The sequence below is a fragment of the Nothoprocta perdicaria genome, unplaced genomic scaffold (assembly GCF_003342845.1).
Source record: "Nothoprocta perdicaria isolate Ctin4 unplaced genomic scaffold, notPer1 scaffold_171, whole genome shotgun sequence".
Taxonomy (NCBI): domain Eukaryota; kingdom Metazoa; phylum Chordata; class Aves; order Tinamiformes; family Tinamidae; genus Nothoprocta; species Nothoprocta perdicaria.
In genome coordinates, this window is record NW_020454883.1 from 189885 (window position 1) to 203146 (window position 13262).

The following is a 13262-nucleotide window of genomic DNA, read 5'->3' on the forward strand; positions in this document are numbered from 1 at the left end:
TTTTTTTTTTTTTTTTTTTTTTTTTTTGGTCTGTTGGGGTTTTTTTTGTTTGTTTTTAGTGAAAGTTATTGGCTTTCAGAGCTGAAAAGGAAAGCCTACATAGGTGACCTGAATGCACAGGTGGTGGGCCCCAGGTTCAGCAAACAGGAGACAAGTTAGAAAAAATGCCACAGATGTGTTTTTGGAAAGCAGGCACTAATAATTTCTCATCTAATCTTACCTTATGATTTTCTTTGGTCAAGACCAAAGACCCATGATTTTCAAAAATGATATAGACATTAATAGATAGAAATATCATGGGTGATTGTCTAGTTAATGTTCCTGAGGAGAAAAATAATTGATGAAATTAACACATTTTTTAAATTTGCAAAAATAGTCACTCTCCCAACTTCTTACACCTTTCAGCTTTCTCTTGAAGCAGATCAGATGTGTTCAGTGCTATCTGGGCCCAGGGAGCTTTTGCCATCCTTTTCATACAGCATCTGTTGCCATACAGCATCTGTTGCCACTAATGTGGACCTCCACACTAAAAGTTAGAACCCTTTTTTTTTAATTGAGAAAATATGGTTCTGAATATTATAGGAAATAGAACTGAACCACCTGTGCAAACAGAGTCGATGTGTGCATTAAGAAAAAACAGACGTGTTAGGTATAGACATGTTGTTTACCAATCTGTAAATAAATATGAAGATAGATGTGTACAAGCATGTTAAACTTTGCTTACTTCAAAGAATCACGCAACGTCCCTCTGTATAGACCCAAGAGAAGGTTGTGTGATTGGATCTGATTTTAAGGGATACAGACGTGATACAACTGAGGAAGCTCCTTCCAGTTAGGGTCCTAACTTTGGTGGTACGTGTAACTTGCTGAAAAGCAGACCCTAGTAGTATTATATATTCCAGCATTTCTGCTGAAGTGCTTGTGACTAGGTGATGTACGTAGTGGGTATTCAGGCAGAACGCAGGCCAGGAGGCACAGAAGGATGAGTCATAAATGCAGCAACGCTCTGGTCACTGAGTTGCCTCCTGCTTGGGAGTGATCTCACGCTGTGATGTTCATAGGTTTTGTGCRCTGTCCCCTTGGGGAAGGAGAGCCGTGACAAGTAACACCTGTCCAGACAAATGTTCTGCCATGAGAAAAATTGTAAGAGAAAAAATGTGCACTGGAGAGAGGCATTTGGGCTATCCAGAGCTGCTGTGGCCTCGCACATCCAGCTCCAAGATGAAGCAGTGGAGGCAGCAGCTCTGAGGCTCCAGTGTCGCAGGGACCCGAAGGTATTTGTCCTTCCTGGATCATCCTATGTGCTGCTGTGACACTCCCTGCTCTGCCTATGCCAGTACTTTTATCCGGACATGGGAGCGCATAGTCTTTGTGCCCCAACTCCATCAGTGCTGTGACTGTGTTACCTAACTACTCTCCTCCCCTCTGATGCYGATACGAGCAACCCTTGATATCCTTCAGTGCGCCAAAACTTCAGGATGTCTGAGATCCCCTTGTCAGAAAGATGGGAATGACTCATTTACACTGAGTCAATGAATAGCACTAACCTGCTAATAGCACTAACCTTAAAAGACTATCTTCCCAAATTTGAGTTTGAAATAACCTTACTTTCCTGCAGTATATACCATGAGAGCCAGTTTTCTTCAATCAGGACCATGTATTGCTTACCTCCTGTTTGGAGGCATAGGCCATGGCCCACAGCTCAGGCTTTCTTGCCAAGAGCCTTGGCAAGGACCAACCTTGTCCAGCTGAGGGAATTCACTTTTCCATCTCTTGGCCATCAAACCTCAGAATGACACAGAGAGTGACTCCAGAAAGACATACACAGAATCACAGAGCAGTGGAGGTTGGAAGGGGAGCTCAAGAGATCATATAGTCAACCCCTCTGCTCAAGCAGGGACGCCTAGAGCACCTGGCACAGGGTCTTGAAAGGCAGATTTTGAAAATCTCAAAAGAAGGGGACTCCACAATCTCTCTGGGCAGCSTGTTCCAGTGCTCAGTCATTGTAACAGTGAAGAAGTTCTTTCTCATACACAGATGAAACTTCCTGTGTTCCAGTCCGTAGCCTTTACCCTAACAATAGCCATAATCCTAACCATACACCAAAACCTGAGGTCACCAGGCTAAACGGCAAATATGTTCCTGGCACCAGTCTGGATACAGCACTAAGTGCAAAGAMGCATGCTAAAATTTCCATATACACAAAGTCACCAACTTTTCATACACTTCMGTAAAGATGTTAAAAGCTGAACTGGATAAATTGCTCATATTCTTGAACAGAAGTGATTAAGTTGGTAAAATAATCAGATCAGCTATTACAAGCCTAACTGTTACAAACAATTAATTTGTGTGTAGGATAAAGTCCTGACTCATGCGTTACTGGGGAAGAAAATTCTAGAAGTAAGACTTTCAATGAAACAAAAAAAAATATAGCAGAGAGGAGTGAGAGAAAACAGAGCAAATAATTAAATAAGGAGTCTAAGAAAACAGGGAAAAATTTCAAAGCTCCAGTGGTAGAGAAAGTGTTAAAGTAAGTTTGAGAGACCATTGTGGAGGAGTAAAACAGAAAGACCAGGTCCCATAGGGAACCTATGTCTATGAGAGACTTACAGCTGTAGGAGGAAATCTGGAAAAATGGGATTAATGAGCAGAGGTAGCAACAGAGAGACACAGASACCACGTACCTAAGAAAACAAAAGAGACTCTATTTATTCTCTGCTTTTTCTTCTACTTAATGTTAGTTTGAAATAAATGAGCTTCTTTAAGATGTCATATTAGCTTCCTTAAGTTCATGTTCCAGCAGCTCATCTCCTTCTCAGACCAGATTGTGCATTTCCTGCATTTCCTAAATGCCTTTTTCACTAAAAACTACTACCCTGCCCTCACCTCAGTTTGGACATACTGCTGGTTATAGCAGGTTACTTAATTCCTTGAGTGGTGAGAGAAAACAAATCTTTACAGAGTGGTTGATGGTGAGCCACCATGTGAGCACAGAGACATCAGAATTGCTCTTTTCAATTGCTTTCTCACTTAAGAATGGATCAAGTGATCCCTGGAAACACCGTCTAGCGGATGCAAATCACTGATGAGGAAAGACAGGGTGCTTTGGAGAAGGGACATGTTTTGGTAATATTGCAGGAGGATRGTGTAACCCTCAGGTACATTTGACAAAGGCATCTCCTCAGGGCGCTGAAGGACCTTTCTGTCATGGAGAAAAAGAATACACCAAGTGTGAGGCACAGAAACTGCCTCCATGAATTTTCATGCTGGAAAGGGGAAAACAGGAAAATATTCTGCATGTCTGCACCTCTTGTTCATCCCTGGGTGTCTGCTTATGGTCACTGAAGGAGAGCAGTTATCTGATATGACTAAGTACAACAATCTTCCTTGGGATTATTAGTGTTTTTATCAGTGGAGGATGAGGAAGACATTGGTACAGCTGGATGTGAGCTTAAGGCGGGCAGAGAGACAGGGATGGGGCATATGAGCAGGCGCAGAGGCTGCTGTGCAGACCAGCAACCGTGGGAGGCTGCCTATGGCTTGGTGTGGTGCACACAGAGGCATAACACCCATCTTGGCCTCAACAGCTCACTGTTTTGTGCCTCAGTAGAAGTGGCATCCCAGGTGGGATCTGCAGGTTTCCTAGTTACACCTTGGCAATCCTGACAGAGCTGCCTGAGTGGCATATGCGGAGCAGATGCTAGACCAGGGAGATGGAGGCACTTTCTCACTCTTAGAGAGTGCCAGCTTGGGTAAGTGACATTTGGCTGAGTGGCTGCCAGAGCATCAGGCCAAAGACTCAAACACAGGAGAATCCTGAAGAGAACATCTAATGTTAAGGGTGATGTGAACATAAGCGATGCGCTTGACACTCAGGAAAAAAAATCAGGAGAGAAGGCAAACTAAAGCTATGCAATATCTGACGTGGCTTTTGCATTCTATGGTCTAGAGGATACAGGCCTGGTCCTCTTCTTTGTTAAGCAAAATGCTCCTTTAATTCAAATAGTAGATAAAAGTGCTTTGGAGGTATAGTGCCAGGATTTAGCCTGGCTGATGAACTGATGTAGGGTTTGATACAATAGGATGACTTTCCTAACTCACTTGCACGCTGTAGAATGAAAGAAGGGGATTTAGGTGGATTAAAACAATTAAAAGGATGTAGCGATCTCACGGAGCTGTGTGTCCTCATGGATAAATGCTGTTATTTGTGGCCATTCAGCCCAGGGTCGGAGTTATGTCCTGGTCTACAGTAAGCTCTCGCTGTAGTTTCTAAGAGCTCAGCTTGTATAGATTCACTTCCAACTGAAAAGTTCAGTAGCTAGCCTTATTATAGCAGAGCAATTATTTTCATCGGGTATTAGTGTAAAAGAGGGAGATATGTGCAGGAGCTAAAGAAACACACACCATTTAAGTACCTAGGGACAGTCGATATGACAAGGAGGGTGAACAGGCCAAGGACCATAAGCTAGATTTCGAGACTGGATTTGGAGACTGTCATTTTGGGGGCCAAAGAAGCTGATTGCTTTTTAAGGTACAAATCTGAAGGTGACTGGCCACCGGCCTGTCATCCCTGTCGTTATATCTCCTGATACTATGAGACTGAATCCAGGGACCTCGTCGGCCCTCCTCGGAGCAGGTCATCCTTGGGAGAGGTCCACAAGACCAAGTGCCCAAGGCACAAGGGGTCTCGCTCCCTCTCTCTGAACAGCTACGCTTCCCTTACAGCCGTCCTCTTGCTCTGGTGCCTGCGGGATGTCACCGTGGGTCCCTGGGGGACATGCAGAGGCGGGTGCAGCCCCCGTGCTGCCCTAGCCCTCCCACGTTAACACAGGCTCAGCTGCCGGAGGGCCGAGGGCTGCCTGGCTTAGGTAAACCTGCAGGGCCCTCCGCACGCCAGGTTGTGCCTCGCTCACCTTGGGGCCTGCGGTGGGCAGGGAAGCGCCCGCTCCCACACGCCAAGCCCCCCAGGGCTCCAGCACAGAAGAAGCTGGGAAATATTTTTACAGCTCCTCCACCAGGAACCTGAATAAAGGAAAAAAGGAAAGAACAACCCACCAAGCAATAAGGGCAGCGTGATGAGCAATTCCCAGGCTCTTTGCATGCCGGCAGCCTGTCAGACAGCATCTCCCCCGTGAGGGCAGAGGAGCAGCTCGGCTCTCTCCAAACTCTCCCCTCCAGGAGCGAACATCCCCCGGCGCTGCCATCGCAGCCCCCCATGCCGACACGCGGCCGGTGGCGATCGGCACCCGTCCGGAGAGCCCCCTGGCAAAAGCTCCGTGCTCCCCTCTTTTTTTGGGTGTACCTTCAAACAGGACACACCTTTGCCATGATACTTCCCAACTCCTAAAATACGGATGTATTCTGGGGTGGCCTGGAGGGCCCAAGGCTAGAGCCCGTCCTCCTCGTGCCTCTCGGGCCTTACCTGTATCTCTGGCTGCTGCTTTTTCTTCCCACTCTCGCAATGGCAGCAGGAGGGGCATGGGAATGAGAGAGAGGAGTTTCGGATGAGCCAGCGCGAGCCCCAAGTGCCACGGGTGTCCGGGGGGCAAGTTGGGAGCGCAGCCGGGAGCCTCTTGCAACAAACATGAGGCGAGCTTGCTGGAAGCGTGGGCGCTAAATCCCAGCCAAGAGTCCTGCTTCGGCACGAGAACGAAGGGCGTCTCACACCGCGCTGACGGGGGGAGGCTCTTCCCGGCGGGAAGGGCCACTTGGCACCGCGCGTGGGAACGGAGCCCCTCAGCCCTGGCTTGCAGCCTGGCAGCTGCCAGCCCCGGCGTTCCCGGGCAGGGGTGTTGCTATGGGAATTCGGGAGGGCACTTGCGGGGAGCCCTCCGAGGCAGCTGGATCTGGAGGGAAGCAAAACTACGAGGAGGTGGCAGGGGGAGAAAGGCACAGCAAGATGCATGCATGCGAGAGGAGGGACCTTCCCCGAACGGGAGTACAGCGGCGTGCACAAGAGCAGGGACACCAAACTGTCAGGCAGCGGTGGCTCGGCTTCTTAACAGAAAGCTTCTATTTTCCTGGGGTTTGAYGCTGGAAAAAGAAAAAAACCAAAAAGCCTAGTAAAACCCCAGCTGTGGCAAGATGGGATCTGCCTCCTCGACTTACCGGCCCAAGTGTATTTATCTGGATGTTGATGGACGGATTCAAAAGGTACTTGTGCTGTTTTTCACCGAGTAGCGTGCGAGGACCGAGCAGCGGCTGCAAGCGGGCTGTGCTGCACAACCCATTCCTGCCCGCGAGCCGGGCGCGCGCCTGCATCCAGCTCCGCTGCGGGCTGCACAGCTCTTCCCGAAAGGAGCCGTGGGCAGGGGGCACTGGGGGGGGGGGCTTGCCGGCTTCTGCTTTGTGTGTGAATTTTTATTGAAAGGGGAGCAGCGGGAGGCGAGCGCTCCGTGCTGCCAGCGCGCGGGGGCTGTGTGGGAATCCTGCCTGCAGGATTTCTCCCCAGGAGCAGCATTTCAGCGTGTTTACAAAGTTTTGCCTGCGGAGAGATGCTTCCCTGGTTTTCACCCAGGCAGGGAGAACTGGAAAGCAGACCGTGCTGAGTTATTTTGAGGTTGCCTACCAGGGTTTTAATGCTATGGAGAAGTTCAATGGCAGGCAGGTGTTGGTTTATTCTGTACTGTGCTGTGGTGTTGAGGGGTCCCCACTGCCTTGGTGGAGTTGTTCAGAAATGTTGATAAACATTAATTGAAACTTTAGCTTATATTGTTCCTGCTTGTTTGCTTAACCGCTGCCCACAGCACAGGGGAAACTGCAGGAGAAACATGTATTACGGGTAGAAGAAAGAGCTCACATGCTGTAAAGAAGATAGCCCACTGCTTTTAAAACAGGAAAAAAAGGAAAAAAGCTCCAGCATTTTTTGCAAGTTACTCTTCATGTTCCTTTCATCAGCAATTCTTCAGCCACAAAACAAATGCCTTGTTTTATGCAATACCAACCGAAAGCCAGTCAGACGCTCAAGAGCAAGGAAATCCTGACTTGCAAAATTCAAATATCCCCTTCTTGTGCTCCTGCTCTAAATCTCCATTTCACCCAGCCTTGCCCTTTTTTTCTTTTTCTCTCTTTAAAAGGAAACAGTAAAGAATGCCTTTCCCATCCCTTTCATGCATTAATAACCATAGAAACAAGGCAATGGGAGAGCTAATACTTGCAACCGTGTCCCTCAGTGTCTGTGGTCCCCTTTGCAACKGCCTTGGAGACCTGCCATGTTCCCCACAGTGAGGCAGGTACTYCGAGCACACAAGTGAAGAAGTTTGCAATCAGAAACAAGACTTGGAAAAAAATTAWAATCTGTGCAAGGTTTCCGGAGCAGAGTACTCCACTGGTCCTGGGGCTTCAACAGGAGGTGATCCCTCTGCTGCAGAGGATTCCTCTGTACTGGCAGAGAGGAGCCCACAGGCTCTGCTAAGAAAAAGGGGCTGCTTCTGTTTTGCCAGGATTTAAATGAGTTGGTCTCCTGACAGCCCCCAGAATCAATACTTTTCCTGGCACCTTTACAGCTAAATATTAAGATGTTTTGGCATTTCAGAAAGGTTGTAAGCATTTCCCTACATGTTATTAAATCATATTATGTCAGCCATGCTTTTTTAAAAAAATAATAATTTCCCAGAATCAGTCTCCAGAGATTAGTTTTGTCATTAAAAACACAGAAGAGGCACAATTGCATGAACAAGCAAATGCGAACTCAGGCAATGTTAAGTTTTCTGCTCGATAAACGTTATCTGTTTCTTTTGTCAGATGTGAAATTCCATCTGTGCAATGTTTGGAAGGATGCCGGCAGTAAAAATCCCGAGTAAATGSGGTTCACTCAGGGGTAAGCAGGGCATATCACAGATTCTTATGCCTCCTCAGTAACAACATCATTAGGGGAAAAAAAAAAMCACCCTTAATATCTTCCAAGGAATACAGTATTTGAGGTTTCTAAAGGGAGTTTGTTAAATCAATGCTAAGCTACTCCTTCTGAACTYAGTAATTAGGTATGAGCTTCCTTAGAGCAGAGTTTGCTGAGTTTGAAAGGACTTAGCTCTAAATTGCAGCTGTCTCGGTGAGTGTTGTGTTGTTATGTGGGCATACCACGATCACGGCTGTAATAGCAATTCTTATTACATAATGTTATACTTATGATTATGGTCCAATTCTGAATTCACAGCAGTGTAAACTCAGGGCATGCTACTTACTTAGAGGGAAGTTATTTTCCAGCTCAGAGTATARGAAGGGACAATTCAAGCCCAGGAAATACCACACTACCTCCTCCTCCCCACCCCGGCACACTACAACTGAGTGTGTGAAAATGCTCTACAGCATGAGTGCCGAATTGGGCTGAACAGGAATRAGTGCCGGCAGGTAACAGAGACACAGAGGGCAGGGCAAAATACTTGAGCCCAGTAATTTGCTCAGATTATTGGGGATGCAAGGGTTGTCATTGGCTTTGAAATCCTTCTCAGTGGCTGCCAAAATAAAGAAGGCAATGTCAGCTGGGGTTGAACATAGGATGGTGATTAAAGAAAGCATGCCTGAGAGAGGAACAGATCAGATCCAGACCTCCTTTTCCTTGCTCGTGGAGCAAGGAACAACTCGCCTCTCTGGTCATTTCCTTGCGGGCAAGCTGGAAGTGGAGTCTGCTCCACATCATTGCTYCCATGGGCAGCCTCCCTTGCAGCTCCAGCGTCTGCAGAGCACGTGGTTTGCTACCTTTGCCCCTCTATGCCTGGTCTATGCTAAGCACAGTGCACCCAGCCCCAGTGTGATTATTACTCTTGGTACATGCAAAGAGCATATCACTCTCGKGGATAATTATGCTGCTCCTCCAGCACAGCAAATACACCCCACAGCCTTTAAAAGAAGCAGCACCTGGCAATTGGGTTTATAGCCATTCTGCCTTGGGTCGCTGGAGGGTTTTTCCTGGTGGCAGGCAGCAGCTATCAGTGACTAACCTCTTCCACAGAACAGCACGRTCTCCTCTGTGGCCTCTCCCAAGGGGTCAGAGCTCAGTGCCCGCGAGGACACGTATCCTCATGTCAGGGAGCATTACCTCCCTGCCTCAGTCAAGAGCCAAGCAAGCTCCTCCTGCCCGCAGCCATGGCAGGGGCATGAACCCAGGGGAAAGGAGTGAACCTCAGCTGTGGATGGGAACGAGTGGGACAGACACACAGCTGCCGGCAGGCACAAGCAAAGCGGGGACTTTGGCAACAGCCAGGTGGACACGTGAGGCTGGGGAGAGCTGTGTCCTGCCAAAAACATGGGGCATCGCCAGGCAGGTGGAGGTACTGCTGATTGCAAGGCATAGGGTGGCAGAGGGACATCCATGTAGGGCTGCTCCAGAGGGAAGATCAAAGCCTCCGTACTATGACAGATGCTAGCTGAACTGCAGCTCTTAGGAGATCATCTTCAAAGAGGTCCATTTGTTCTTAATGCTGATTTAAAACTAAAAAAAAAAAAAAAAAAAAAAAGGGAGTTACAAGGTAATGCACTTTCTATTTTCCTATTTAGGGTCTAAGTAAAGTGGATGTGTATCTGTGGGGGATGAGTGCTGCTTATTTATTTATTTTTAAAAGAACTTCTTGCCCGGAGAAGCACAGCAAGTCACAACCCGCTTGCCTGCTCTCAAAGCCTCTCACTACGCTTTACGCCCATACCCATGGCTTAACACGCTTGTGCAAAAYACTCATGACCCACCTGGGCCACAGCCTGTTCTGATTTCAGGCAAAAAACAACCGATGGTCATGAAAAAAGAAACACAAAAGCTACCCATGGCCTTGCTTCATATAAGAAGCAGCGTATGGGGATTTCTCCTTGCTCCTGGAGTGCCACTAGATGGGGTCAAGAACCAAAACCCCAAAGCGGCCYGCAGAGCAGTAAAGCTTGCTCTGCAAAACCTGAGGAAGCCAAGAGCTCCAGATCCACAATCTTACTTGCTTTGCAACAATATTAACCCTTTGGSTACTTTTTAAAGAAAAATCCCTATTGAGCCTGTTTCAAATCAGAAATCCACCAACGCGAAACACTGATGCCCGTATATGTTCCACACATAAACCTCGGGGGAACATTAGGATTGCTTTTGACCTTTGAGATCAAAATGAACAAAGCAGGGCCAGCCAGTGAGTGTGTTCCCAAGTGGGTGGCTTCATGGCTCGCATTTTCAAATGTCACGGTGTAGTGGCTTCGCTTACAGAGTTGTGAGGAGTTCCTCTGAGAAAATGCTTAGTCTGAGATGGTTTCTGTTTCCAGTGTCTTAATCAACAGCATATTCGTAGCAAGGATGGAAAGTCATGAGGGTACAGAGCCTGGATTAACCAGAAGAAAAAAAGAAAAGAAATAAGGGACCACCGCCTTTGTCTAAGATTCAAGAAARTTACTCAGGCTGGTTTTCTTCCTTTTCAGAAAGCAAGTAAAGAATTTGGAGTCATTTTACTAGTTTGCTGAGTTGCTCTGGATGCCAAAGAGAGAGATCACTTTTTTTTTCTTTTTTTTTTTTCTTTTTTCCTTTTTTTCTCTTTTAAAGCAATTTATTCAGGCTAACCTTTCTTGGTCCCTGCTGTGCTGACCTGTAGAGCAGGACCCTGGGACACCCACAGCTCCTATTCCTCTTGTCCTGAGGTCCTTGTTGAGCGGAWCAAAGCCAAGATTATGTCTTGGCGCTGTGGTTATTGCACTCAAATGTCAGCCATTAGGAACAGTTTCATCATGTGAGCTTTTCTTTTTAATTAGAGCAACAGCGACTGTGGTATAAATGCCTAGGCTCTAGTAAACCCAACAGATTTTTCCAAAGCTCGCTGAGCTATTTTTAACACGCCAAACTGGATTCAGATTAAAAACAAAGTACAGGGGAAAAATAACGGCGTGATGATCAGTTCAAGGCCGTTGCATATTTTTGCACCCCAAGATGTACAGACAGTCCTAGCGACTCCCTCGGCTCAGCAGGGCCAAGCCTGCTCTGCGGTGCCYGCAGCTCCGCTCTCCCTGGCTGTCTAGCCGGAGGATTTAGTTATTTGGGAAATTGCCCTCGGCTCCTGAGGGCCGGGAGGCCTCGGTGTGCGGAGGCTGAGGTGTTTCAAAAGCCGTCGGCACGCGGGGAGCCCCCAGGGTCCGCCCTGCGGGGCCAGGGCTCCTCCATCCCTCCCCACACGCGGACGGGCCCAAGCCAGACCCCTCTGCAGMGCAGGGAGGCCTCAGTGTGTTTTTGTGGGATCACGGCCATTTCTTGGCTAGCAGCGGATCGCTGTGGGCAACGGAGCATGTGAGGTAGCACGGCCAGAGTCTGGCCAGTGGTCTTGGCTAGCCTGGGTGGCCGGATTTTAGCTGGCGTCGGTGAATTTCAGGCAGCTGGTAGAGGTCTTCGTTGTGAGGCAGCAGAAACTGAAGAGCGAGTGTTTTAAAACTTTGTCGTTTTACTGTGCCTGGACAATATTTTAACGTTTTAAAGAACAAGAAATTGCTTAAAAAGAATTGGGGAATGTAAGAGAAAACGCTCCTCTTGTGGCTMCTGTGTCCCTTCTCCCTCCTTTCCCACCCTCCCTGAAGAGGCCCATCAGGTCATCCAGGTGTGCTTGCATGATTCCCCCATAAATCCTGCAGACCCATTGCCCAGAAAGGCTTGTTTACTGGCATTTATCCTTCTGAGGTCACACACCATCTACCACAGTTATTATAGCAACGGCTTAGAAACTGTCAGTGGAGCACTCTCTCTGGTGTTACCCGAGAGCTCAGACAAGGAAATTTCAGCAGTTTATGCTATATTCACATGATCCTTAGCACAAACAAGACAAAGACATTGTGTTTCTATCACCTTTCTYGTTCACTTACCTTTACAGCTGTAAATTGTATCCCCTGCTCTTTCACTGCACCTGATTTCCGTTGTCTATTAACTAACGTACATTCCTAGTGCTCCTCTATTATCAAGCTGGTCGTATAATCCGATCTCAAATTTGTCAGTATTTTTGAGACACACAGCCTGACTTCACTCACATTTAGTGAGGACATTTAATGCTAAAGCATCCCTGTAATCTCGTTCACAAATATTTTAGGTCTAATGCATTGCTGTGCTAAGGGTTAATTGCACTTAGTACTCCATTAGCAGAAGCTATGATGCGCCCTTTTGATGTTAAGGGAAGTCAGAATAAAGACATTTGAGTTATTTGTCAAAGGTTGAAATATTTTTATGTCTGTTGTCAAAATTAAGAAACTTATTGTTCAGCTTCTCAAAATAAGCCTTGTTTGTTTCTCRTTATATACTGCTGCCATCAGTGCTAAAAGACTGAGTGCTAGCAATATTGTCAGTTAGTGTGGTCAGCAGGTTGCACAAGATTCTTTAATGAAACCTCTCTACCAGCCCCAACATCTCTAAAAAGTGAGGAGATCCTTCCTTGCTCATAGTGACAGACACAACTCAACAGACCTTGAGGATGGTCTTAGTGTTCACACATATCAGAATATCATAGACATTTTCTTTTTTCCTGAAAAGGTTTCTTCCCATATCTCTCTCTTCAGGAACATTATAAAGAATGTGAATTATGCCTTAKCATATATCCACATGCCTTGTGATCCTGATATGTCAACTCGCTCTGTCTGCCTTCTGCCTCTCATTTCAGGGGAAAGTACCTTACGAGAAATGTGGTGGGAGTCATCCCACTAGACTATAGTCATCTTAAGTCAGTGATGACTAGCCCAAGCTACTCATGCAGGTCCCCCCATAGTTGATGGGGAGGTGGGTGGTGTTTCCAGAGGATGATTCATCCCACTGTAAACCAGTGTTTGGAGATGTTTGGAYTGATCTGCTGTTTGGAAGTGGTCCTCTGTCTCTACCAGCAACAGAGGGAGACTAGCAGAGCAAGGTGCACAAGAAAACTAATGTATAGGTATCTAAAACTACCTCAGAGGAATCTGACCTGTGCATTTTTTATAGGTGTCATGTTGAAACAAATGCTGTCAAGCTGCTGCTCGAAAGTAAGTGTGAATCAGCAAGGCTTGCAGAGCTCTGACTAGCCATAGTAAAAAGCGTACCACATCCCTCTTTCTCTAACAAAAAGGCCATCTAAAAGCTTAGGGTTGCTATTATTTTTGTTCAGATTCTTAGATCAGGTCTCTCTGTCTTTCCCATACACCCACATGTGCAAATATACACATGCACTTCTTTTCTGTTCTTCTCCTGGTGGAGCTCCTACTGCATCAAACAGATGGGAGATCTGGTGTACTATTTTTAATACTGTCTAACATTTGAAGTTGAGAAAAAAAAAAAGAGTGGTTTTCCACATATCAAC

General features: G+C 46.9%; 1 protein-coding gene and 1 long non-coding RNA gene across 3 annotated transcripts in view; one reads left to right on the forward strand and one right to left on the reverse strand.

Moving 5' to 3' along the window:
- The window catches only part of LOC112944700, a 5946-nt gene extending 962 nt beyond the window's left edge, over nucleotides 1-4984 (reverse strand). The window contains exon 1 of the long non-coding RNA XR_003248818.1: nucleotides 4914-4984. This is a non-coding gene — a long non-coding RNA (uncharacterized LOC112944700). The remainder of the gene's footprint in view (nucleotides 1-4913) is intronic.
- A 1092-nt stretch (nucleotides 4985-6076) lies between these two features.
- Nucleotides 6077-13262, forward strand: part of PDE9A (phosphodiesterase 9A) — a 47952-nt gene continuing 40766 nt past the window's right edge. For both annotated transcript variants that reach the window (XM_026036171.1, XM_026036172.1), the window contains exon 1: nucleotides 6077-6153. In XM_026036171.1, coding sequence (XP_025891956.1) covers nucleotides 6085-6153 — 69 coding nt within the window. In that variant the 5' untranslated portion in view covers nucleotides 6077-6084. The remainder of the gene's footprint in view (nucleotides 6154-13262) is intronic.